Source organism: Echinococcus granulosus (assembly GCF_000524195.1).
Source record: "Echinococcus granulosus chromosome Unknown EG_S00002, whole genome shotgun sequence".
NCBI classification, from domain to species: Eukaryota; Metazoa; Platyhelminthes; class Cestoda; order Cyclophyllidea; family Taeniidae; genus Echinococcus; species Echinococcus granulosus.
Window position 1 is genome coordinate 515,978 of NW_020170382.1, and position 26,862 is coordinate 542,839.

Below are 26,862 nucleotides of genomic sequence, written 5' to 3' on the forward strand. Positions count from 1 at the left end.
CAGGATAGCCTTGGGAAACAGCTGATTAGACTGAACAACAAATGCTAAAAAAGCATGCACTAATCCAACATTATATAATTAGCAGAAAAAACGTGCTAATGTTCTATAGTGCGAAAAATACGTAATATGCTGATAGATAAATCCAATTGTTCGGTGCAAAAGCAGGTGCAATAATTTAAGGTTAAAACGACTTCAACAATTTCGTTCCAAAAAATTACTAATTAAAAATAAAAAAATGGTCACATTACAGTTTATGCGAAAATCAACTAAACCAGGTGCTCATGAAAGCACTGAAAATGTGATTTAGCACTTCCAATAGCATATAGACAGTTTAGAGAAGCGTAAAATTTGATTTCTGTCACCAAAAGCAATGCGAAAAGCTTCGTCAAAAAATGTTTAAAGATTCATTATCAGTGGTCTGTTCATTTTCATTATCTAGGTTCCAGGCCCTTTTGGGACTTTAATTTGACTGGTGGCTGCAGTGTTAGGTTTTGATTGGTCGAAGTATGCTATAGTCGTTTGTATAGCGTTTTTGATGTGGTGGCTCGATGTTCTCCACACGGGCTCAAGTTGATAAATACGTTCATACTATCCTGTCTGACGTTTCAGTTGCACGAGAAGTAGTTATATAAGTTACCTTAACTCCGTCTAGGAAAAATCCTATGGATACCATTTCGCCAAGCTTTACCTTGGCGTTCGTGACTACAAAAGCGCTCGGAAGTAGGCTTACTCATCTTTTTTACTTTTAGGTATCTTGGTGACTTTCTTTCCATAAGAAGAGATTATTTGCCAGGATTCCTGCTCCTTGGTCAAATCCTAGAGGCCCAGTGTGATGCTCCTGGAGCCGTTGAAGCCTATCATAAGGCCTATGAGTTGGACCCCTCAAATACACAATTGAATTTAAAAAGTATTGCATGTTCCTAGTTTTCCATGATTTTTTTTAATAGTTCGTGATCTGGCTTCAAAATCCCATCTTCCAATGGAAAGATACAAAGTAAACTTATAACAACTATATTATTTCTTTAGAAATATCAAGATTTAAGAAAAATCTCACCCCCTTGCTTACCGTTTTTCCGAACTTTTTATAAAAGTGCTGAAAATATTGGAGATGTAGGTGTTCTAATGGTTATGATTCCTGTAGCCGTTGATATCTTTGGGACAACGTGTTTCACTTTTGAAAACCTTATTATCACGTGGGGAATATGATGAGGCTTTCGATTTATGTGTCAGAACTATTAATGATTTTGTGTGTATCGATAGAACTGCGTGGTATAATGCCGTGCTGGACTTCGTTTCGGTACTTTATCGTATTTGTTACCCAGCTCCCTTAAGCATGTGCCCGACTCATGTAATACGTACCCTTGGTGCAAGCATATTGATACGCTCCGGGGTTTCGCCCTGGTCGAAGTTCTTCGGCTTGCTGCACACACGGCTTGTTTATCCGACTTCCTATCCACTTTGGCCCGACTTGATGAATACATTGTGAAATTACTGCGTTCACCGCATTCCTGTGACAATGAATTTGCCACTGAAATTCAGTTGCGTCTCTTTTTCTATCTTTCTATATATTTTCAGAGGCTCGCTAAAAAGGTGGTTTTAATATACTTTGCAATGATTGTATGCTTCGATCGCATTTATAGAAAAAGGTCGATGCGAATATACACTTTCTCATTGAGTCATGTCTTCAACGCGCAGCTGCTCTCAAGACAAATGCTCCTTCTAGTGATTCAATCCTCTCAAAATCAGTATGGAAGCACTTATACGGTGACGGACTATCACTAAGGCTGCAGTCAGCACTGCTGGCTAAAAAGTCTAGCCACAGTCAGGCTCGTTGGAATGTGACCTTGCTTGAGGCCCTGAGCCAAGACAGCCTATCCAAGAACGAACAGCATAAATTTGAATTTCTTTTTGGGTTAGAGGAGCGTGTTAAGGGTGGAGCTGCTTGTTTATACAACGCAGAGGAGCTTTACTTAAAACTGCTGGAATACAGACCGGGTGATCTAAGTACTATTCTCTGGTACGTTCTGCGTCCGGTAAAGGCAGACACCACATCAGACACTGATTTGGCTCTTCCGGCAGCTCGTCTCAAAATTATCGTTGATTGTGAGTTTGTTCCAACTTCTATCAGCTTTGGTTATTTTCGTGTTCTGATAACTACTTTTTTCCGCTTTCAAGCGGTTAGGGAAGTTTTTTCAAGTACACCCCCGTCTGCAGAGAACTGTAAAGTCTGCCAGCTCGATGCAGTAGTGTTTTTAGTGGCTTTATCCATTTCTTATTTGATTCGACATACATCCTCGGAGACCTCAAGGGGTCATGCTCAAGCGACATCATTGTCTTGGCCACCCCAACCACTCTGCCTCTTAAACACTCGTTTGCTACCAAGTTCTATGCAGCGTCGATGTTGGAATGGCTTGTGTGCATGTGCGAAAAATAAGTCAGCGTAAGTCTTTGTCTCGTGAGTTGGGTTGGCGTTTCTTTATCATTTAGTGGTGTTTTCCCTTGCAGTGATGACGAATCCCCTCTGAAGCACTTTATTGATCAGCTACGTTTCGTAAGGCCAACACAGACTATGCCAGCTCGTTTAATTCTTCGTGTGGCTCAGGCCATCACCCGCTTACCTTTGGAGGCCTCTGCTACTGATTTTGCCTTGGCAAGAGCGGCTCGGGCATGGGAAGCTGGTCTCAGCGCCTTGATGCAGAATTCTGAATTCGCTCGGTTTGGTTCTCCTGCCCCAAGGTACTTTTTTCTTTGAGTCTTATAATTCGTCCTTTAAGTACGGTGTTTAAAATTTGACTCTCCATTTAAAGCGTACGAGAAAGGTACTCCGATGAGGGTATCCTTTTTCCAGCAGAACTAAACTGCGATTGGTGGCACGGCACTCATGTGGATAATCTCACTACTATGACTTCAAAGGATCAGGCGTGGTTCTTCCTCGGTTGGCGTTGGCTTGCCTCATACTGGCTGGAACACCCACCGCCCAAGTTGGAGACATTGATAAGCCATCTGCAATATCTGAGAGATCATGGTCTTCCTACTGACGTGGAGTGCATACTTCTGGCCGCGAAACTGGTCGAAAATGCGGTGAGATTGAGCAAAACCTCGCCTCTTATAAAACCTTTGGGGAATCTTGCACTGAGTCTTCTGAACACTACGCTTAGAGCCGTACAAAGAACCCCATTTACTGACGAATCCACGGTATGCGTGTGAAAGATTGAAGGGGAGGAAGTTTAAATTTAGCTTCTGCATCCTGTGCATATCTTTGTGTCCGTAGGCCAGGCCGACAAGGAATCTTTCTGATGCTATCACGTCATTACAGAAGGCTTTGGAATTGCCGAACGCTTCTGGTGAGCAGCTCTTCTCGTCCGCTCGCTGTGCTTCCGGCCTCGTTTCCCTTTTTTGTAGATTTTCTACTCGCGCTTTAATTTCGGTTGTGTTTCGGCTTTCTCTTGGGTAGATACTTTCTCCCTACGGATTAGGTTTTTGGGGCAGCTGTGTGATCAGTCTGAGGTGGTTTTAGTCTTTCTATTACGGATATGAATTCAAATGCGGGCTTGGTAGTATCACAGTTTGAATTGAGGCCTGCCGAATATCCGAGTTAAGTGGTATATAGAGCTATATTTTGCATAATTTTTTCATTCGCAGCGCTTTCCCTTTAAACACGCTGTCTCATCGTACGCGAATTCTGTCTTTCATTGAATAAACGGTTTTTTTCTGCCTTCGATCTTTTTCCTCGAGCTCCTGGACTGTTTTTACTCCCATTCTCATCTATCTTGTTCTTTACTCTCGTCCCCTGTGACGCTGCCCATTGCGCCACAACTAGCTCAATCGAGTGAAGTCCAGTCAACTGATCCAGCGCAAACGCAAATCATGTCATCTGGTTATGGAGCCTATGCTAATGGAGGTCGAACTTCGATATTCGGTCCTTATCGGTCGCCCGGGGTTACTAGTTCTCCTGCTGCCATGAGTGCTACTGCAGCTCCCAACTCTTTAGCTTCCGACTTGCAGGTAGGTTTGCATTCTGGGTTTGGTAGAAAGGGGTTTCACTTCAAAATTTTGACATTTGTATTTCTAGATGTTGTAAATTCCTCTTCGTCCTCGAATTTTCCCATGTCGGGAATTAGCGATTCACGCTTGCTTTCTGGTTGGTTGATGTTTCGTGAGGATGAATTTTGAGCCCTCGGGCTCCCTTTATCCTCGAGGTCGCTTGTAGAAACAAATACACGATTGTGAAAATAAGAGATTTTTACCGTCCCTTTTTTCGTAGACGAAATTAATGACGCAAGTGGTGGAACAGTGGATGCCCTCATTTATGGAGTTCTCACGCGTAATGTCGGAGACGTCCGCAGAGTTGGCGAAGAGTCGTTTGCAAAACAAGGAGTTGTCACGTTTGTTAAAGGAAACGCGGAATCAACTAGACACAGTTATCGCAGAACAGCAAAAGCAACAGCAGCGCAATTCAACTCCCGTCCGGCAGCCTTCTCCACCTGCTCAGCCCGTGCCCTCTTTGGAGGATTGGCGGGCGTTGCAGGAGTCTCTACGCGAGGTGGCCTCTGTCCTGCGCGACTTTTGCCATTGGCTGCCCCTTGCTATGCCTTCTTTTGCTCCGCCTCCTCCTCCCTTCCCTCATCCGGCGCATATACCACCACCACCACCACCAGCCCAACCATCCGCCATGCTTCGACCCGGTGACATTTTCACGTTGGAGAACCAACAGAAGGCCCAGTTAGCGCTTTCTCAACTTGCCGCCTTTCAGCAGCAGCAGCAACAACAGCAGATGCCACGAACAACGGGGGGATCGTGCTTTTTACTTCCACCTCCTTCTTATCCTCCGCCCACAGTGCCGCCTCCAGGTTGGTATTTCTTTTCCTGTAGTAAGCAGAGTTTTGAACATTAGTAGCTTGTATTAGTACGGGCTATTAACATGCAGAAAGGGGTGGTAGACCATACTGCGAAAATGGCATTAAAACCTATGAAAACTGAAGGCTTTGTGCATTCAAACGCTCCTTAAAAGTATTCCTTTGCTACATAACTTTTGTTTGTTCGTCATTCGCTCCCCGTGATCATTCGTCTGTTGAGGTTATCATAAGTCTTCATAAATTGTGACTATTTGTGGGACCGGAACGGTGATGGTAGGATAAATTCTCATTGTAGGGGTGATGCTGAAGGCCTGAGCGCGATTCTTTAAATCAGATCCTCCGAAAAGCTAACTATTGGGGATTTTATTTGAGCTTATGATAATTGGACAATGCTCTGTAGCGAGTATGTCCTATTCACCAATCACTTTTCAGTCATATTTGTCCAGAAGCAGACTGATGAGAAGGGTACCGCGTTTTTACGCCATGATTCAGAGATTTGCGTTCCTGGTAACATATTAGACATTCCTTTAAGGTGGATTTTGATTCATTGAAACGCGATTTCGCTTCGTTAGTGGTCATTGTGCAGAGCCCAAGTCTAGAGTTTACTGAAAGCTTGTGCCTACTCAACTCTTCACAATTTCACCGACCCACAACAAATACTTCCATCCAGCAAAGTCAGATTCACTTTCAGGGTACATGATTAATGATCAACTCAAGACGAATGGCAGTTTAGATTGTAATAAAACGCAGCTTTGCTCAATCTCCACTTTGTACATGTTACGTCATTTGTGAGTGGATTGTGAAAGGCAGAGCGCAGACGTTAAGCTCCGTTCGATTACGGTTGTGCCTCAATGGAAGCAGAGTTTACAGTCAGCTTTTTCAAAAGCCCCATTTTTAAAAAACCTAACGTCGTGACAACCATAGTAAATTTTTGGTGTAAAAACTATATTACAATCACTATTTAGTGGTAGTGGTGATGCTATATATATCACAAAGTGAGTTCAATTTTTCACCCCTTTGCCATTTCAGCGGTACCTGTGGACTTCCGCGTTCCGTCCGTAGCAACCTGTCTCTTCCCTGCTGGTATAAGCACGTCTGCTACCTTTACTTCAACGTCAGCCTCTTCTGTTGACTCACCAAAAGTAGATTCGTCAGCAACCATTACAACCGCACCGGTACAACCTGTGAAACCACCACCAACTTTGCCTGCCGCTTCTGCTGGTGCCACAGCTACGGGGCTACCGAAAATTACACCGTCCCCTGATTCAAAGCAGGTAAATACTGATCGCATTTCCTTCTTTGTCGAAATTTATCTGCTATTTTGTCAACATTTTGTCACATCATTTCAAGGACACTCCACCGGCGGAAGCCGCGTCATCACCTGCACCAAAACCGTTCCCATTTGCGTTTAAACCTGCCGCAACCACTGCCACTGATGGCTTCAAAACGGAGACTTCGTCACTGTTCAGTTTCAGCAAGTTTGGAAGTCCAGACACTGCTGGCACGTCGGCTCTCTTTGGCACTCTCCCCTTTGGTCACAAACCTTCTGTCACTTCGCCATCCCCCGGTAGTCCCGATGTCTCGAAGAAGGCAGAGGAGGCGGAGACAGAGGTAGAAGATGACGAGGATAAGCCGGAGGCATTTGAGCCCAAGGTGGAATTTACACCCTGTGTAGAGAGGTTACCGGAATTGGTGCAACCGATCACTGGAGAGGAGGGTGAGCGTGTGCTCTTTTGCCACCGTGCTCGTCTCTTCCGTTGGGATAAGTCGGATTCGTCCTCTAATGGGGAATGGAAAGCTCGGGGCATTGGTGAGCTCAAGGTTCTGGCTGATGATGCAGCCGTCAAGTTTCGCATTGTGATGCGACGGGAGCAGGTAAGATTTTCTCACGTTAGAGGATGAAGAACTCTACAACTTTTGCAAATTTCACTATCATCCATTTTTTCTTGTTTTGAATAGATAATGAAGTTATGCGCCAACCACTACATCCTTCCTGGAATCAACATAAAGCGTCATTCACAAAGAGCTGAGGCATGCATGTGGAAAGCGCGAGACTTTGCAGTCATGGATATTGACAAGCCCATCCCCAATGGTGCAGATGAGCTCTTCATGGCTCATTTCAAGACTGAGGAGATCACCGATGAATTTGAGAAGATTGTGAAATCCTGTCTCGAAAAGGCCTCTACAGTGGCACCTAAAAATGTAACTGAAAAGGATCCCAATGAGAAGGAGAAACCTAAGCCGGCCCTCATTACCAGCTGTTTGGAGAAACTCAGGCCAAAGGCGGGCTCTTGGGCTTGTGCCACGTGTGCTCTTAGTGTTGCTCAAGAGCCCGAAAAGTGTCCTGCCTGTCAGGCACCCAAACCCGGCGCAAAACCCACTCAACACACTTCTACATCGGCACTACCCACCTTCAAATTCTTTTCAACACCCGCTTCGACGTCGCCGCCAGCTGTATCGACGAGTTTCGTTTTCGGTGGTGGTGGCGGTGCTTCTAGCAATCAGCTTATTCCTACCCCTCTCCCAAAATTCATTTTCGGTAACGCGCCTGCTCCAACAGCCGAGACGGACAAGTTGTTCTCTTTTTCCACCCTCAACACCTCAGAGAACAAAACTGTGGGGTCCGCTAGCGGCGCGTTTGCAAATCTCGATTTGGCTAAGAATTTAGAAAAGCCTAGCACTGTTTTCACCTTCAAAATGAAGCCTCCAACACCGGTGAAGAGTAAGAATATTGATGAAGCCAAAAAGGCAGAAGAAGGGAAGGATATAACTACATATTTTGATAACAACGAAGAGGATGACGTCACTCCTAGTGACCTCTCCCAGATCAGCTTTAAACCTGTGGTGGAACATTTACCGGATAAGGTTGAGGTGCACACTGGGGAGGAGGACGAAGAGGTGATCTTCGAGGCCCGTGCAAAGCTTTTCCGTTTCGACACTACCGTCTGGAAGGAACGGGGTCTGGGACAACTTAAGTTGCTTCGGTCCCCAGCCTCCGGGCGAGTACGCATTGTGATGCGAAGGGATCAGGTACACAAGGTGTGCTGTAACCACTCCATTACCTCTGGCATGACCCTGAAACCAATGGAAGGCAGCAAGGCGCTCGTGGTCCCTTGGGTTTGGTGGGCTGTCGACTTCTCCGATGACGAGGTTGGGCCTGAGGGCAGGAAGGAGATGTTCTCGGTGCGATTTAAGACGTTAGAAGAATCACAGGCCTTTCATGATGCCTTTGTGAAAGCTGCTGCTGCAGCCTCGGGTGCTGAAGCTCCCGCCGATCTAGAGGTTGAAGGAGATGAATTAGTGATTGTGGAGAATCCGGTAAGACGCTGTCTCCATTTTCTTGTAAATTGTTGGCTCTTCGTACTTGACCAGATAATTTTTGTGTGAATATTTGCTTGGCTCACTTATACAACAATTTCTCTTGGACTTAAGTAGCTAAAGACATTTCACTATTGTAGCTTTTTAATGGTTCACGGAGGGGTCTCAGTGGTAATATCATTTTTTACATCACATTCCATGAAGACTTTTTCTAAGGGCGTTTTTTGATAACTTCAATTCGGATCGTTTCTCGTGAGTTGTTCGCGTAAATGATTGACTTACAACCATTTCCAGTCAAAGTTCCATCGTTCTCCCGTTTGGCTTTTTTGCCCTTTGCTCTAATACTATTGCGAGATGAGTTAGGCATGCTGGAACTTTGTGATCATGGAAGCAAAGATCACATTTTAAGGAGTGGAATGTACCTTTTTCGGCAGTTTTGTCAATGATATTTGAATATTCTTGAGCAGGCTACACCTTCATTGATGAGGAGCGCTTTTCTGATATGGAGCATAAGTTTTCCAGTTTGAGATATCTCTTTAAATAATTGCACTCGTCGTTCTCACAGAAGGGTTTGTCAAACAAAAGGTTAATTATGCTTTTATAAGAGGTTTCATACGCTTGCTCTATGTTAATGGGATTTACTACTGTGCTGCGGGGTGAAAACGACACCGCAACGGCCGAGATTGTCACCGTCTTTAAAGGGTTTGCACTATTCATCTTACCCTGTCATCCACATGCTATCACTGTTTACCATCCTGATGGTGTCCATAGTGAATAACGACATTAGCCTTTAACTTACTGTGCCGTGTAGTACCTGAAGCCTTGTGTAGAAACGATTGTGTTGTCTTTAAAGTAAGTACTCTTTACCTCCTTTTCTTCAAAAATAGCTATCAATTGAGCAAGTGGCGCGCGCGCGGGCCCTACAACTACCAGACGATTTCTACGCCTACGAGCTGAAGAAGCCGGGAAGCAGTAGCCGCCATTCGCAGCGGGAAGATTTGACACCTGCTGAGGAGGCTGAAGAGGATGCACTGTTGGAAGCCGCTATCAATCGGGGCACCTCATCCACCTCATCCTCCCTTGTGGTCGTCAAAAGTACCGAGTCACTCGTCATTACTACTCCGCCCACCTCTCCTCCTCCTACCTTCAGTGCTACTACCAGCGCTTTGCAGTCGCTTCGCGGGAAACCAGGCTCGTGGACGTGTGAATCTTGCTCCTTGTTGGTGGATCCCGAGAAGACTGTCTGTCCTGCCTGTCAAGCTGCCAAACCCGGAACTAGTGGGGTTTCTGAGAAGACTACGCCTGTTGCAACTGGTAAAGTTTCAGAGCGCCTGACGGCTATTATCGAAAAACCTCTACTTATTCCCTCCTATTCTCCGATTTTAGGCAAACCGTTTAAAAGTGATGGATTTAAGGGCTTTTCTGGTACCTTGTTCGGCAGCGGTGGTAGATGTGGAGGTTTTGAAGCTCTCAGCAAGGATGCCTCGGCGAAACCCTCGTGGTTGACTGCCCCTGGGTCTTCTTCATCACCTTCACCCTGGGCTGGTGCAGGATCCACTCTTTTCTCTGCAAAAGGCGATGACAAAGACGATAATGACGACGACAACGAAAGTGACCCCGATCCTCAATTCGAACCCATTATTCCCTTACCGAATCTTGTGGAGGTCTGTTACTCTACTCGTTTTTTAATATACCGCATTTAATCCCTTTTAAGAGATTGATTTTCGAATGAGTAGACAAAGACAGGCGAAGAGGAGGAGGTGTGCTTGTTTCTAAGGCGATGTAAGCTCTACCGACGCCTTGACAACCAGTGGAAAGAGCGTGGAATCGGGGATATGAAGGTTCTCGTCCATCCGAAAAACCTGCCTCCCGCCCATTTTCTCGATCCGCGTACCGAACTGCCCACTGACAAGGACCTCAAAGGTGGCATCAACCACGCCCGTCTTCTGATGCGTCGTGACCATGTTCTAAAGATCTGCACCAATCAGACCATTTCTCTGGACATGCCCCAGTTCAAACCGCTCATTGTTGCCAACTATGGCGTTTGTTGGGTGGCCAAGGACTACTCTGAGAATCCCGACGGCGAAGTCATGACTTTAGGACTGAGGTTCAAGGTAGGTGGCCCTTTGACCGCCCTCAGTTAAAATTGGGTGTTTTTTGGCCATTTTATTCATTTGGCCCACTGAATTGATGCGCCAACAGGTGTATAAGTTATGGTGCTGTTAATAATCCCATTAAAATTTTCGTAAGGATTCTTTCCCTTACTTATTGTCTTTAATCAACTCAAGATTACTGAAGTTCCTCGAGGAAATTCGGCCCTTACATAACTGGTGTTGTTCTGTAATGACAATAGTTTGGGTTATTCTTTGTAGAATGTTATTATAACCTTTTAAAACTGAATTCATGTATCCCCAGACGATAGGGTTTGGTGCAGCCCGTAGGAAAATCGGGGTGTCACATGTCCAACCTTTGATGATTGAAATCATTCCCCTTGTAGACTGAACAGGATCTTACCCATTTTCGCGCAAGTATCGAACGTGCTCGGGAAATGTTTAAGCGTGAGTTCTCAACAATTTTTTTTTCTGAGTCTGTAAATTCTCCTTGTCCAGTGAATAATCCCCCTTTTTCGCAGGAACCAATGCAACGTCGTAGATGACGTCTCAAATAGAGGCACCGTCTCCTCCTTTGCATGTTTTTGCATTGCTATACAAACGTATTGAAATAAAATATACAGACATTTTTACGCTCCCGTTTCTCTTTTTTCCATGCTCCATCATTGCAATTGAACGAGCCCTACTCCATATTTGACACGTTTTCATGGGTTATCGTCAGGACTTCCGCTATTGCCTAAAAGAAGGGTGGACTCGAATTGCAGTTTTTTTGCATAAAAATTTGTTTTCGTTTTTAATGGAAATGGACTACGCCGTTTGACCCAGCACTACCACAGTTTGGGTTTCTCTCCTTGCTCTAATGGGTCTTGTATTTCTCATAACGCGAACGTGGATAAAACCGTAAATAAATCCATCAGGTTGGCTTACCTCTCTCATTATCACCTTCGGGGAGTCCCACCTAGGCAGCAGTCTCCCACTGTTGCGGTGCTCGTTGCTGAAATCGAGGGCGGTCCAACAGTCTGATGCTGTTTGTGAAGTGGGTAAACTTATTTATGTCGTTACTAGTTAGTGAAGTTGTTAAATTGAGGTAAGCATGGGCACCACCTGGTTTGCTGAATGACACCCACAGAAACGGTACAAAGTTTGAGCCCCTGTCGTTTCTTTTTCTGACGGTTCCACTTATTTTTCCATTCAAAACTGCCGCGACTTCGTTTTGAAACCACCACCAAACATGCTAGTGTACAAATTATGGAAAAGGCTGAACAATACTCTACCGAGAAGTCCTAGAAACCTTGAGTAAAAATTTCCTATGATCACGTCCTTTATTTCCTGTTTTCACTTAGTTGACATCCGCACCTTTCCCAGCTTCTTGCAACACCAGAGGCATAGAGTCTTCTAATCGTGGTGACGGATAACTGTGGCCTTATTAGCGATTGTGATTCCTTTAGCCTTAGTCTCGCTTCATTGCTGCGCCTTGTCCAGTTGCCAAAGGCCGTCATGTTTTCAACAGCCCTTTTTTGTGGCTCTCTGCAAGTTTACCTAAATCCCTTCCTGCGGCAACATTTGAGTTCATTGTTACGCTTGTATTCCTAAATTTCAGATTCTGGAACATTACGAAAAGGGCCAATTTAGCATCCAGTCCCGCATAGTTGGCGCTTTAGCTCGATTTGACTTGACGCTCTTTATCTAAAACTACGCATCGCAATGCAATAGCCTCTCCTCCTGTAGCCTTTGCCCTTTCTGTATTGAAGATAGTTAGGTAAATCGGGTATACGAGTTGCTTACGATTTTAAATCCATATCTAGTACTCCCATGAAGTAAACGTCAGCAGACTTTGGAGCTACATCAAGGACTACTCCACTCTTCATTCGAGTTGCAGGAGGAACAAATCGAAAGAGGAATTAAAGGTAACAATTGATTGGTAAGCAAAGTAATCATAAATACACAGATGGAGCGCGAGCGCGTGCATGTATGTACCCAAAACGCAACTAACAAGTAGTTCCTTTTTGAAACGCCAGGAAAGTGGTATGGAGATGAGCGACGCGACGGGTGAGGACTTCTTCGAGCTCCTCAGAAGACGATGGTGTCACAGTAAGGTGCTCGGAGGATAAGTCCAGAACACCATCACCGCCACCTTCATCCAGCTTGTGAATGAGCCAGGCCTCTTGTTTGCGTGTCTGCAGGAGGTTCGCTATCACCGCGTGTGTTTGATATCGCTTTAGGGCTGCTTTAGCTCGGTCCAGAACAAGGGAGGCGTCCGTCTCCAGCTGGAGGGTTAAAAAAACAATTCGCCTAATCATACCACGTACATCAGTTTAATGTTGTCCATGACCTCGAACATTTGGGACTTATGAATCATAATCTTCCTATATTTACAGATTATCACTATCACTTTCGCCTACGCTATAAAAATGCGCCGAATCAGAAAACCTTAATCACCTCCGTTTCTATCCTCTACTTTTCGTCCAAATTTCCAATCAGTTTTGCATTCAATCATGGAATCGTCTAGTGCTGATGTCAGGGAAATATGAAGGATGAGGTAATATTTCACTTCCGTTTGAAAGCGGGGAATGGGGCAAGCCTTGTGATGATATGAATGTTGAGAATTGAGCTTTCATCGGACTGATTCAAGAGGCCTGACTATTTCCTCAAAATTTTTCATTCTACACCTTCCAGCTGTGTAGTGCATCGAGTAGGGAGCTGTCAGTCGTAACCGCTGTTTGATCTTCAGCAAGTAAAAATCTGCAGTCCACCGCAAACGCGGAAAAATATTGAGGGAATTAAGTGGTGTGTGCCTTAGAAGCGTGGGAAGGGTCATGAGTTGGCATGTTGGTCGGCTTAATGCTCTCACACAAAATCCACTTAGCATCACATATCTTTCAGTAAACCATCCTTTCCCAGCGGCACACTTTTATAATAGGTGAATGAAGTGAGGAAAGAAATGCAAATCTACGAACCCAATCGTCATCTGTGGAGGTGTGACGTATAGGACCCGTTTGCTCAGCTGTCACCACAACTTCCCCCCCCCCCGTTGATTTTGGTGTAAACCTATTGCTTCATCTCTCACTTTCAAAACGCATCTAACAGTAACATCTCTCGATGCCAAATGACTGGATAATAAGTCCAGCAATTCAGCAGATTTTAGTGGTCAACACACCTTGAAGGAGATCACCATCGTAGAAGTGGCCCACTTAGTTGAGATGAGACCAAGGACCTTAGGAACCGGTGAGAGATGTATTGTCAGAGAGCCATCAGCGTCGCATTGGATGTTGTCATTGTCACCCCCTTTGAGAGCTAGACTGGCGTGCAATTTGTGTCGCGGCAGATGATCGTGTGAAATGAAGAAGTCAGAGACGGCTGCAGCGAGGAAAAGCAGTGTACCCTGACGACACAAATCACTCCGATTGAGCAAACAACAAAGCCAACGAAGCTTTACGAGGTAATCTTCAACCGTTAGAAAGTCAAGGAGTAGTAGACGGTCCCCTAAAAGAATAATGTACAGGTTTAGGCAGCAAAACTGGTGCTAAAAACACTACTCATTAGCAGAACGAACTCACGGAATTTGTCGTAGCTTTGGATAACATCACAGATGCTCTGAGCGAATACGGGGTTAAGTTTAGGTGTGGAATGAGGAAGTGTGGAAGTGTTGTTAAAGTCAAACCAAGCATCAAGAGTTGAGGCCCAGCCCCCAGGAGGACAACAGCGATTTGTGAAGGGAGTCAGGGAGTAACGTCGATGTAGGAAGATGACCGCATAGCCCAACTTCAAGAAGTACTCTGCACTCACTGCACCTCGGGAGCCCGTACTACGGCAAGAAAAAACTGGAAACAGAAGCAATGAAACTGCCCCCAACAGCCATTAACGAGTTGGCTGCCGGCACCACACGTGGGTAATCCATTTGCTGATTTGGCTTGGGAGATCGACAGATAAAATAAAGGCAATTAGTTTGATACTAGAAGAATGAACCGCCCACACCGCGGTGGTCGAGTCTCCTCCGACATCTCGGTAATAAACGGGGTAAGTACCACGGGATCTGGAGGCACGAGATAGTTGCACTAATTCAACAGCCTCACTATATTATTATAGTATTTACGAGTGAAGCGACACTACAGAGATTTGCTTTACAATTTAAGCTGCTTATTTGGTCGCCTTTATGCATGGAGTTCTTTTTTAACAGAGATCCAAATAACCCAAAATTACTAGTAGATATCAACTTTTGTACAAGAGATTCCCATCATTAACAGGATTGACAAAAAGAAAACCCTAACAATGCTTAATTATGAACCACTCAAATCCAGGAAATGAGTATATCTGAACTACAATGATGCCTCAGTGCTATCATACACCAGATATAAATAGGATCTTATGCGTACCTCAAGCGTTTCCAATTCAGCAATATTTTGAGAATAGGATTCAAAGCAGAATCGCAAATCGTCTTCGTGGTAAGGCCACAAGAAGTGATATGGATTGCAAAACATAAGCTTACCCGAATCAAGGAGTTTTAAGCTGATACTTTGGAGATCTAAGAGCCGAATTTTGAGAGATTTAAAATGTCCCGAATATTTACACTACCGGAAGCTGAGAAGAAAATTGACCAGCACAAAGTAAATGTCTTATTGTTCTAATGTAACAAAACTTCACTTTTTTGCTTTTCCAATCCAATTTACTGCTTTTAAGTGTGTCACATATGTGTGAGGTGCGGGATTACTAAAAAACGGGGTGTCACACATTCGTGACGATGGTAGCTAACATGCTAATCAATTCAGGAAGTGGTTCATGCCGCAACAAGAGCACTCCACGCAAAAATTTCTTGTTTTAGGCTCAGCCAATCTCAGCTACGCGATTTGGTGCCAAGAATTATCGTGTACAGACAGAGAGTACACACCGCGCGCTTGTGACGGTGGTAATGAATGTGAAATGTTACCCCAAATTTTACTTCAAAGTCAACGTGATTCACCCCTTCCAAGATCTCATTCTACTTCGATGATGCCAGTTTTATTGTATTTTAAATAAGAGTTCCAAAAATCTGTTAAAAAATGTTTCCCTTAACGATCACATATTGTGCTCAATGCGGGGTTTTTCGAGAAAGCTCCTGCAACAAATCAACAAGCACCATCGGAAGTGTAATGATATGAGGGTATTACGCACAAATTTGCAGTTATAAAAAAAGCAAAATTTACATCAGATGCTAAAGTCACATGAGGACTTCCAATATGAAGGATTTAAAACGGGCTGCTACTGTAGTGGCGCATATTGTGGGCCAGTCCGTATACCACCAATTGGGATGATGGGTGACAACGGTAGGGATGTCTGGCAATGAATGAAAACGCAAAATCCTCCAGTAATCGTATCGATAGATGACTTCACGCACATCACGGGATGCCTACTCGAATAGTGTAAACGTTTTGGACCGAGCCCTACATTTGTAAGCGATGATTCCACCTTTGTTCCCCTTTCCCACACCCTTTCCCACAGGAAGATTCGTATTCTGTACAGTTTCGCTACAGCTTGCGTGTCGATCACCTACCTAGAAGTAGGGTTCCCATATGTGCTGTGCTTTACGGCACGGTACGGTACTGCAGGGGACGCTAAAGTCATTTCACAAACATTTACAATTTCAAAAAACTACTGCCCACTGAATGCCGAGATTGATGAAGTGAAGCACACCGCCATACTGACTCATCTTTCCATGCTAAAGCTGCTTTTCAGGTAGTAATCAACGCTGAAAAGAGTGCATAAAAGGAGTAGGAAACTGAGCCAGGACTCGTTGGACTTCCTTATTAAACTAAAAAGTCCCGGTTTGATCTGAATCAACCTTTTAAATTTGCTAAAATGCAAAATAATAGAAATAGAAAAATGAAATGTCCCATGTTATAACCCGCTATCAAGCATTCCTTGGTTACTCTTGATTCGAAAACCTTCGAGCAACATCAGAATGCAAACACAGGGAACGGCATGACTTCACTCCAGTCCTACTGAAGTCACCTTCCCAGGATTGCAGGTCGGTAATATTTGGCGATCATGCGACCCACGCTATTGTTTTGAGTGTGGTTGAAAGGGCTGCCAATATAGCTAATTAGTCTCCTATCCCTATTCAGAACGATGTGGCCAATATGGTTACAAATCCCACGAAAAGACTAAACGGTCTCTTTGGATTCCCTATCGAGGCAATACTTGGGGCCGAGAGCAGCATTTTTGGATGAGTTCCCGAAGTATTTACAGGAAGTTACGTTTGCCAAAGCCAATGACGGTGTCGCAATAGAATTGCATACTTTAGCACACAGGCCTTTTCAGGACCCAGCAATTCAGCAGCCACACTGGCATTGTGAAACCACTTATGCCATTAGTCTGTTGGACCTTCTACGGAGATAACTCGAAGTTAAATTGTTTATAGAGTTAGCAAACATCCCAAGGTAAGAGTAAGTACATTTTTCTCTGACTGGGTTCGAGCATAAGCCTTCGCAACTGCATTTGCCACGAGTGGCTGTGCCCAAACCGAAGCAAAGGAGGGCCAACTATTGGGAATCAACTCAATGTGGAAATCCGCACAATTATCAGTCGTAGATTAAGATCAGATCCGAATAAAAAAATACTCATAAGGAGACCGTTTCCAGGACTGATACAAGGCAATAATTTACGCTTAGGATTTAAAAAACTGAGGATTATCCAGTGGTGACGTCAACACTACACTGAATTGCATCTCAATACTTAATGTTATTTTGTTCTCATCATAAGGTTGATGGATATTTAATAAGTTACCTCAGGGTTTTTAAGAATTGGTTATTAAAGGATATGAATGAGAAAACGAACTGGGTCTAGAAATGCAAACTCAGCAAGACCTACCTAAAATTGTCAATAAAGCGGACGGTGTTCAGCTCCAGCGGAGCCGTCGTTCCACCCGACGTGACACAAGCAATGGGGGATTCGAGTCCAAGTTTTTCCACAAAGTCGTGAGCCCGTTTGGTGAAATCCTGCCAACCCTTTGTAGATTTGCGCGCTGTTGTTTCGGCTTCTAACCACCTCTCAGCCGAGTCCAGCGAATCCTCAGAAGAATAAGAAGCATATCACCTTATCCTATTTATTTGTGGTAGCCACCCTACGAACCATTTTAGGTTTGAACCTGGGGTAGAATCGTTTTTAAAAGGCACACAAAAACTAGCTCAACATACTTATTTTCCTGCAAAACTCATCACTCCACGATTATTTCGAGGAATTTTATTAAAACCTCCCGCCTAAGTTGCTTCAAGTTTATTAATCTGCGTTTGAGCGGCGGTCGAATATTGTTTAAAGCCTCCGCAAACTAAACCGTAGTTACAACGGTTCAGACCACATGAGGACGAATTCAGAACGCTGAAGCTTTGTTCAAGCGCTAGTGGTTGGTACAAAACTGTGACATGAACCCATAGGATTACCAATTTCCATGGTACTTAGAAGGGAAATCGGTGAAGCTCTCGAACCAAACAATTTGACACTGCTCTTTTATCGTGTGAAATCCCAAATGGAGCAGGCATATCAAAAAAATTACCAGAAATGGAAAACAATTCATCCACTTGATTCAATTCAATCTCACCATGAGCTATGTAATAATATAATAGTCAGCAGCAGATCATATTACAATGGTCTCAACATCATCGTCAATCTAAATGGATCAAAGACTATCGGCTACAACCACACCAATGAATGTCGACAGATCGCGTTTCAGAAGCCATAAAAAACAATATGGAATGAAAATGGATACAAAGGGTCTGCATCCGTACAGATGCCAGACGTTTACTTTGATAACACACACACAAATTCGGGGGAAGAACTCAAAGAACTGGGACTCACGCAGACTACCTCAGAAAGCATAAGACAGTGAGCCTTAACTGGTGCGGGGTAGCAGCAAGCACCCAAAACCTTTATTGCATTATTACGGCTATCGTACAAGAGAGATGGAGGAGGGTGGAAGGGAAGGCGAAAACCGCATAATACAAAAAATTACAAGTATGCACAGCATCTGAAGATACAGTGAGAAACAAAAGGAGTGAATATTGCATTGTGTAAGTGCATATCTATGTATGTATACCAGTCGTATTTACACGAACGAGAAATGAAATCTCTACAGATCGATTATGCTCCGAATTGCAGCATCAATTGTGGGATCTTCTGAGTGCTGCAACCGTTGGTAGGTCACCCCGTCGTCTGTTTCGACTCGAGATTTCGACATCTCCGGCACCGAGGCGGAGGGTGGAAACTGGCACTAAAGCATGATAGGTGGGACTTAAGGGTGAAAGCTTTTCAATCAGGAATGAAATTAGCAAAGAAGGCGCCTTACCACGGAAAGGCCGTTCAGAGGAGACCTCGGTTCATGGCCACCGTAACTGTTTACCACCACCTCATCCTCCTCCTCTACAACGACACTTGCAATGTCCATGCCGGGAGAATTGGGCGGTTGAAAATCCTCCGCCTCTTCTGCTATCACCACTTCTTCCTCCTCCTCTTCCCATTCGGGCCAAGCGCCCTCTTCCACAGAGGCAGTGCACTTCACCGAAGCCCTGGGAGACTGTTCAAATAAGGGCCCCACTTCCTCCACTTTCGGTTTCGACTGTTGCTCCTCCAGCTGAAGAATGGCTGGTCGGGAGTTGCCCTTTCCATCAAACTCTAAAGGGACAAAATCGGAAGCTGCCTCTTCGAGGAATTGACGTATCCGTTTGGACGGCAGCGGATGACATTCCTCGGCGTCCAAACGGGCCTTCAACTTCTCAAATGCGGTCCGTTCAGCCGCAAAACGCTCACGATCACTTTCTAACGCTAGTCGGAGGAGCGGTAAACGGTCAGCTTGAGGGCAGTCCATTAGTTGCTAAAAAGTTCGGACAGCCCAAGTCAAAACAAAACAAGTTCGGGATACGCTTAAATAAACGTAACTAAAAATTAAACTATCCTAGACCACGATTTTAACACCAAAAAACAAATTTAAAAGATTTATACAACCACAAATTCAATTCATGACAAATAGAAGTCGATAAGAAGTGAACATACCCATTTTTCTGCACACAGTATGGAATGGACAGCGTCTTCAGTTTGCCGCTTCCTCGTGAACAGTTGATGAAATGCCTTATCAAGTATATCATCCACTGAAACAGCCGAACAATGAAAAACATTTGCGCATTAAAAAGGAATTCGGAATTACCAAGACCAACTCTTCCCCAGCAAGGATGAAAAAGCAAACCTTTACTTATGGCCTCAGGAGTGTTATCCATATCTTGTTGGACATGATAGGGTGCTAAGAGATTTAGAAGTTCTTCCGGTGAGGGCAGTGGTCGCTCCTCATATGCCACCAGAACCGGTGGTCGAGATATTGCCGCGATCTGATCGGCGTGGAGAAGGGTTCGGACAGCATTGAGGCGACGCGACTGGAGCACGGACAGCTGGTTGACTGGCGGTACGTTGGCAGGGGCAGTGCTAGTGACAGCTGTGACAGAGGAAGTTGGGGCGGCAGAGACCATCCCAGGGGCTCGGGCGAGAGCTGATGACGCGCCAAATAGAGGCACCTTCAGGGGTAAACTCGATTTGGATGGATCTAAGAGAAGGAAAAAAGTACTGCAGTTAGCAGGCACTGCGTCCGGCAGAGTGGAGAACACGTGGATAACTTACCGGAAGGAGTGCTAGCAGCGCTAGCAGAGACGGGAGCGAGAACACACATTGTGCCAGTAGAAAGTGGTTGCCTGGGTGATTGAACCGTCTGCTGGGAGGCCGAGGGTTGTTGTGGTGTGGGTTGAGGTTGGGATGGTGGAGGCGGCGGACGGAGCAATCGGAGTTGTGTTGCCACAGGAGGCGCGGGTCGGGGATGGGCAGCGAAGAAGCGAGCCTGTTCCTGCTGGTACACTACGAGCACCTCCGCCTTGCGTTGATTGGTAGGGAGGGTGTAGAGTAGTTGTTCCAGATCCACTTTCTGCGCTCGTGTTAACCATAACTGGTAGCGTTGAGAGGTGAGACGGAATTCCACCAATACACTTTCCCCGGCAGCCATCGCAATGTTCACGGGAAGGAGACGATGCTTCACCAAAAGTCCAATCACTTCCGAACGCTAAAAGGGGAGAGTAATATACATTCACACAAATCGCTCTGATTATATGTTCAAATCTATGCAATATGGTGTTTGTGTGTTTGATGGCGTAAGGCAGCAACTGCAAGCCATCGGAGTAATGAGCTACTCAAACCGGATGAGTAGGGACGCTGCTAAATAAATCGTAAAGAAAAAGCGCCTCCCCGTTTTGATCCAGAGGGAACACGGACCAATCTGTGATGTCCATATGGGCATTCATATCAGCAGTCTCCGTAGAACTGCAATTTTTATTACTTACTCGCACGGTATATTAGCTAATTTCAACAAAGACAAAACAACACAACCATAAAACTCGAACGCAAAAAAAAAAACAACAAAAGCTACAGGCGCACCCACTAAAAGTTCAGGAAATAAAAAAAAAAGAAGTGGCGGCCAAAAGGCACAAACTGGACGTTAAAGCGGCCTTACCGAAGGGAGTCTTTGGCCATCGGGATTCACCTGTCTGGGCTGTACAATGGTCTAGGAGAAACGCGTGAACCAATCGGAGGGGGTGGGAGAGGTGTGAATTAAAAATGATCTCCGAGACACGTCTCAAAACTATCAAACTGGAATGGAGGAAGCAGGCTTACCATAGAACTGGTAGGACGCGAGGCAATCGGACCCAACAGTCTTGGCTGTATGGCAGAAGGTGAACTCAATGGGGCCTAGTTGGATGTATGGGAAAGGGAAGAGGGGAATTGCGTTGAAAAAACGCAAAAAAGGAAAGATACCACCGCCGGCCACAGCAAGCAAAGGCAATGTCAGAACAGGGGAGAAAAGAAACGCACGCTACACAGAGGCGAAAGAGCTAACACACGCACACGGGGGAACTTACCAAAGGTGATCGGGACGCATTGACGTATGCCCGAAGTGTGGCCAGACTATGTGACACACTCCGCCGTGCCTGCCTGGCTGGAGAGTACTGAGGCAGGGATACAGGTAAAGGGAGAGAGGAAAGTGTGGATCTTTAGCACGTATTTTACATGCACACACAAGCAGGGAAAGAGATTATGTCAGGGAAACACATAAATTGGGGGAAATGATAGAGAGAATGAAGAACTGGTAAATTTCAATCGAGGCCTCTCTCCCCCTTCCCAGTAGAGTGATTTTGACGTTTCCAAGCTTCGTCACCAACCCCTAGTTTTTCTGAGGAACGAATACAAAAGTCAACGCTCCCTTTGTCAAACGTTTAAGCACAGCAGCAGCCCATGAAGAGGGGAAAAGGGTAAAAAGTTGGCAAATGTGGCACACAAGCAGATATCGAGGAGAACAGCGACGCAGATAAGCGACAGATGGATAGACACTTACCGGAATCGGCCTTATGGGAACTTTTGAAGTTCCCACTGTTTGCGAGAGGGTAATGGGACTTTGATTCCTCTGTAGCATATAAAGAGTACTGGGAATTTACGACCCACCTACATTGCACATTAAGGTTTTGCACATACAGTTCCACCCCGCCAGCCTCAATCTCTTAGCTCATAGTAAAAAGAGAAATGAAGCATGATATATTACATCAATAAATCCACCAAATTTGATATCCGGGAGGGTTGTGGGAATTGACGGAACTCATAGATCGAAACCATAGTATCATTTCAATAACCCCAATCAAGCAAAATCGTGCCTCAGAGGCCAATTGTAGAATCTAAGCGACCGCAAAACTACAAAGCCTATTACTAAAGTTATAACCGTATACTTTTCGTAAAGGATGAAGCACCATAGCGAATTGCCTTAAACACACACACACAAACACTTCTTCATCGAGCCGTTCAATGGGAAAATGGCATAAACCCCGTTTAATAAGCTGTTATTCAATTTCACGAGTTAAATCACTCTTGAGCGCCACCATACAGCGATTAAGTAATGAAATTCCAGCATGCGCCACATCTAAAAAGTTTATCAAACTTACGAACAGCCATCAAAATCTAGTGAATCATTAAAATCAAAGCGGACAAACGGTAACCCTCGCAAAAAATGCAAGCTGATACGTGATAGAAAGACCCACCACAGCTGGGAGAATGGAGGCAGGCGTAGCACCAGGAGGGCGCGGTCTGAGAGTGACATTGGCAGCAGGGGAGGTGGAGGGTCTAATACTGCCTCCGGAAGAGCGAGATTTTGCATTCTCTATGGTCCTCAGAACCTGATCACGAGCTTGGAGAAGGCGTTGCAAGCGGTTCGATTGCTGTAGAGTCAATGGAGTGGTTGAAGTCGTAGCTAACTGCTCGAGGTTGCTTATTTCCTTGTTCAGCTCAAGCAGCACCGACTCGGGAGTTGCTATGACCGATCTCGTGGGCGCAGAACTGGTGACAGCAGTGGAAGCAGCAACGACCGGAACACTATTTATCGCAGGGGAGGTGATGCTAGCGGCAGTTGTCAGCGCCACCGTTGCTGTCGTCGGGACGCTGGCAGTGACGACAGAGGTAGGAGTGGTATTTGGCGCAATGGGACATCCATTGGGAAAACGGGTCACTGTAACTCCCGAATGAATCTGCAAGGATATTGACACCGCAGTTATCAACCACCTTCCATGGCCTTCTAATCAGGCTATGAAGGGATCCTATGTACTTTGGATTTGAAAAAGCTGTGCTACTTATCAAATCCCATTTAAAACAGGCAGGCCATCAAATTTGGCTAATCCAAACAAAAAATATGGGATTTTGGTTGGAAGAAAAGATACCGAGGTGTACACAGTGCTGTTTGACCAGAATCGAACCCACTAACAATTTGAAAAATTGGGGCAAGGGGGCAGGCCCTGACAAGAGCCAGACTCACATAAGAGAATTGAAAATCACACACACTCAAGGCAATGGATTTATGTTTGTGTGCTAACACACGAACACAAAGAACGCTAGTCACATATTTTACGCAAAAAAAAGTTACGCGACAAACCCGGAACACAGTGAGGTCACGCAGGGCAGCCAATGGATGATAACGATAGGGGTAAAGCTTAAACGCCTCTTTTAAAGGAATCCCAATGGACTGGTCTGTAATAAAACGATTGCGTACACATTTCTACTGATTCCGGGCCACAGGTCTCATACTTCAGTGCTGTCAAGAATTTACGTCTATCGTATTTTAAAAGCTTTAGAAATTGACAAAAGGTTGTGAAAGTAAACCAATGAAACTATTGGACTACTATATTCACAATAAAAGTGGCAGCAGTAAAAAAATTTGGTTTCTGACTCATCAATTTAGGATGCACAAAAACTTTCCATTAACACGGGCTCCAGGTTCAACATGAACCACAGTGAATACAAATACTTCAAAAAATGTTAAAAGTTAGAGTTCTAAACGAGAACTCGTGCCCAATCAAAAATTGAGACTTACCGTGAAAAATTGAGTCAATATGAAAAAAATAAACACTAGCCGAACGTAAACCGTGTCATGGCAGGCGAGTGATACCGAAACTGCGACGCAGACAAAGCCGATCGCAAGTTATGCATGTTTGCGAAAAAGTATTTGGTAAATGTCAAAGATAGCCTCGTTAGGCACAAGAAGATTGGCTGAAGCATTTGACGAATCAAGGAGGAATGAGCTTCGACAATATAGATGTAATATAGCGAGTGGTGGTTGGTTGCTGTTTATGAGGTTAGTGTTGATTGGTGGAAGCTCCAGAACACTTCAATTGGCAAAACTTACTAACACATCATTGGATGTTTCGCGAACGGATGGCTAACACATGGTTAGAAAATGATACGCATACATACAGCATAAAAATCATGCGAGAAGACCGTTCATACATACTTGAGGACAAGACTGTTGAAGGTTTGGCTGAACTGCTACAACAGGATTCGCACAAACAATGGGTGAATTAGCCGCAGAAATTACGTTAGCTGTTGTGGGATGATGGGGTAATTGAATCAGACCAGAGGCGGGTTGAGTGCCAAGGACAAGAGCCATTGGAATCGTCTGACCGCCTGCGGGAGCTCGAACTTGGAACTGGGGTTGGGGGTGAGCGATCATGTAGGAAGTTCCCGGAGGCTGGGCGATAACAAATCCGTTTTGGGGAGTGCTAAAAGCCGTAGCAAAAAAACCCGTGAACGAATGAAATCCGTGGACGGTGGTCTCGTAACAATGGTAAGACATGAGATTTTAACCGTATTAAATAAAAAATGAATATATTCGGAAAACAATATACTAAATAACCATACTTAGTAAATAAAACCTAAAAGCCAAACGGTCCGTGTAAAATAAAGCACCAAAATCGGAACTAATGTGATCAATTTCGCAACCTAGACCGCTAAATGGCGAATGAAAGCTGGACAAGTGGCCAACTTACTTGGCAAGGAAAATTTGCTGACCGAGAGGAATGCTCTGGTAGACGTAGGGGGATGAGGGTATGAGACCAGGAGGTTTGCCAGAAGATGTACTATTCACAAGGCTGTCGGAAGCCTGTGGAATGGAGATGGTGCTACTAGTAGCCAAGTAAGTTACCATTGGGGAAGATACGGGAGCAGTCATGATAAGCGGGTTAAGGCAGGCGGTTTGGTCGTGGATGGGTTGACCAGGAACGGGGGAGGGACAAGCCGCTGGAATGGGCTGAACGACTTGGATTGGTTTGGGAAGAGACCCTGGCGGGGTTTCGAGCGATACCAGAGGCTCAATAGAGGGACTGTGGAGTAAAATGTGAAAGTTAAAGCATCGTGGCACCCAATCAATCATAAAAGCAAGACTTATGTTGCCTGAAATCAAAAAATGAGGCGTGTGAAGGCCAGGAAACGCCAAAAATACAAATAAGTCCCAGGGTTATAAGGAATCCAATTTGTAAAATAAACGATGATTTGCTTATACGAAACAGTGTTTTTAAAAAGGGTCATAAGAGACTAGAAATGAAATAAGGAGAAAACACAAAAAGAAGTCGTGGAATATTGAAGTGGTGTTTTACATAAGGCAGTACAAGTGCAAGCACTTCTGCATGTTTGTGGGCACAAAAAGGAGTGTCATTCAACAAAAAACCAAAACGTAGGAGCAAAGCAATTTGGTAAAGACATTTTAAGTGTCAAATCGACTGGACCTTAAAGGGAAACGCCACATATCATCCAAAACTTACTAAGTAGGGTTCATAAGTCCAACTCCAGAAATGTTAGAGTACAGCCGCGTCTACGCTGTGTGACAGAACGGAAAAATGCGCACCTCTTTTTAAAGAATAAGGGGTAATGTAATTAGCCCTAAAAATTGCAAAACGAGCCTAGAAAATATCAGGTATAAGACCGCCAACACTTTTCGACAGTTGACCTCACTTCTGCTATAGATACAGACAAACAAACTGTGAACGAAAGAATACACGGAATACATTAAATTTGTAAAAGTATTAACTGCAACCCCTAAAAATTACTAAAAAAATTTAAAGATGTGTAAGCATCAAATACGGAAGAGTCTAGGCAAGCAAAAGTTGGAACAATTATATGTGGGGTATATAAAGAAGCTGGTTTTTACATATATTGCTAATAGGCATTTTGTTCTAATGCGTTTTGAAGTTACAGGTGTTTTTAGAGTCCATTACTGTAACGTAAAAATTGGTGAATTTCCCCAGGGCAGGCTAGAATTCAGAACTAAGGCTCACGTAAACCCTTACTCATCCTTGTTAACAATGACCAATAAAAAGCCAATATCGTATCTATCTGTTTATTCAAAGTGGTAGAAAACTAGCTAGGAAGAGACAAATGAGGAAATGCCCTACAGTTTGACTCATAAATACAAGTGTTATTTTCTCACCCCATTCCCACTGGTGGTTCATGAGTTATGCCTTCTAATTAAGTTTCATTAACAAGGAATGCTCCCTTCTTAAATCATAAGAGCTACACGCCAACACTACAAGGCTGTTGTACAACGATAATTACACGTGATTTTTACAGCTATTAATGCAGTACAGTTGTTTGTATAACGTCTAGTATTAGTCAAGGGCCACCTTGCTTGACCATAGTATCTGGCCGAGCGGGCTGCCCTTTGGGCCGTACCAGCAGCCCTAATACTTTGTGTAGGCTAAATATGTATATTCTCTCTGAGTATTATTGTAGCGTCCCGAGACTTCCCTGAAGACTAAAGAAGACAATGCTCGGGCAAAATATATATATGCAGCACAGAGAAGGTGTCTGGGCTACTGGCATGACTCGAAGGCCAGGTCACCCAGCGAGGTACAAGAAGGCTAATTCAAAAGTAAAAAAGTGGCGCTCACTAATACCGAGGGGTAAACCACCATCGTATTACTGTATGTCTTCTGTCGTCTTCTGGGAAGTCTCGGCGCGCTACACTTTTGCGGGATGCAAATCCGGTCTTAAAGAACATCTATCCTGATTTTCGCTGCTGATAGATGAACTAAGCGGGGCAGAAGTGCATATGCTATGAGTAGGGGAATCGATGATCACCTCAAAGGGAAGGGCTGAGATTTGTGTTCACCATCTGTATCCACCTCAGTCCAGTGTTATTAAGAAAGCTATTAGCAACTAAAATTGACACTAGCCATGAACCATCTAGGAGTTTCGTTACAGTTTCCCTA

The 26,862-nt window shown here is 44.5% G+C and overlaps 2 protein-coding genes across 2 annotated transcripts; one reads left to right on the top strand and one right to left on the bottom strand. All coding sequences in view use genetic code 11, as the record gives it.

The window, feature by feature from the left end:
- Window positions 1–1,122: 1,122 nt before the first annotated feature.
- On the top strand, window positions 1,123–10,826 carry EGR_00452 (E3 SUMO-protein ligase RanBP2; the record flags this gene model as incomplete). The annotated part of the gene is made up of 17 exons (XM_024489701.1): window positions 1,123–1,193; window positions 1,323–1,590; window positions 1,641–2,103; window positions 2,176–2,440; window positions 2,506–2,736; window positions 2,808–3,195; window positions 3,272–3,398; window positions 3,821–4,005; window positions 4,265–4,850; window positions 5,886–6,130; window positions 6,207–6,731; window positions 6,816–8,174; window positions 9,062–9,488; window positions 9,561–9,838; window positions 9,911–10,288; window positions 10,672–10,732; window positions 10,807–10,826. 17 exons carry the CDS (start codon window positions 1,123–1,125, stop codon window positions 10,824–10,826), a joined length of 5,877 nt encoding a protein of 1,958 aa, XP_024355698.1.
- Window positions 10,827–12,273: 1,447 nt separating this feature from the next.
- EGR_00453 (hypothetical protein) lies at window positions 12,274–25,945 on the bottom strand (the record flags this gene model as incomplete). Its single annotated transcript, XM_024489702.1, has 13 exons — window positions 12,274–12,552; window positions 13,443–13,768; window positions 13,843–14,090; window positions 17,129–17,328; window positions 18,113–18,200; window positions 18,388–18,524; window positions 18,600–19,075; window positions 19,494–19,844; window positions 19,919–20,351; window positions 22,372–22,854; window positions 24,111–24,378; window positions 24,646–25,048; window positions 25,930–25,945. The coding sequence occupies 13 exons, from the start codon at window positions 25,943–25,945 to the stop codon at window positions 12,274–12,276; spliced, it is 3,708 nt and encodes a 1,235-aa protein (XP_024355699.1).
- Window positions 25,946–26,862: the final 917 nt, after the last annotated feature.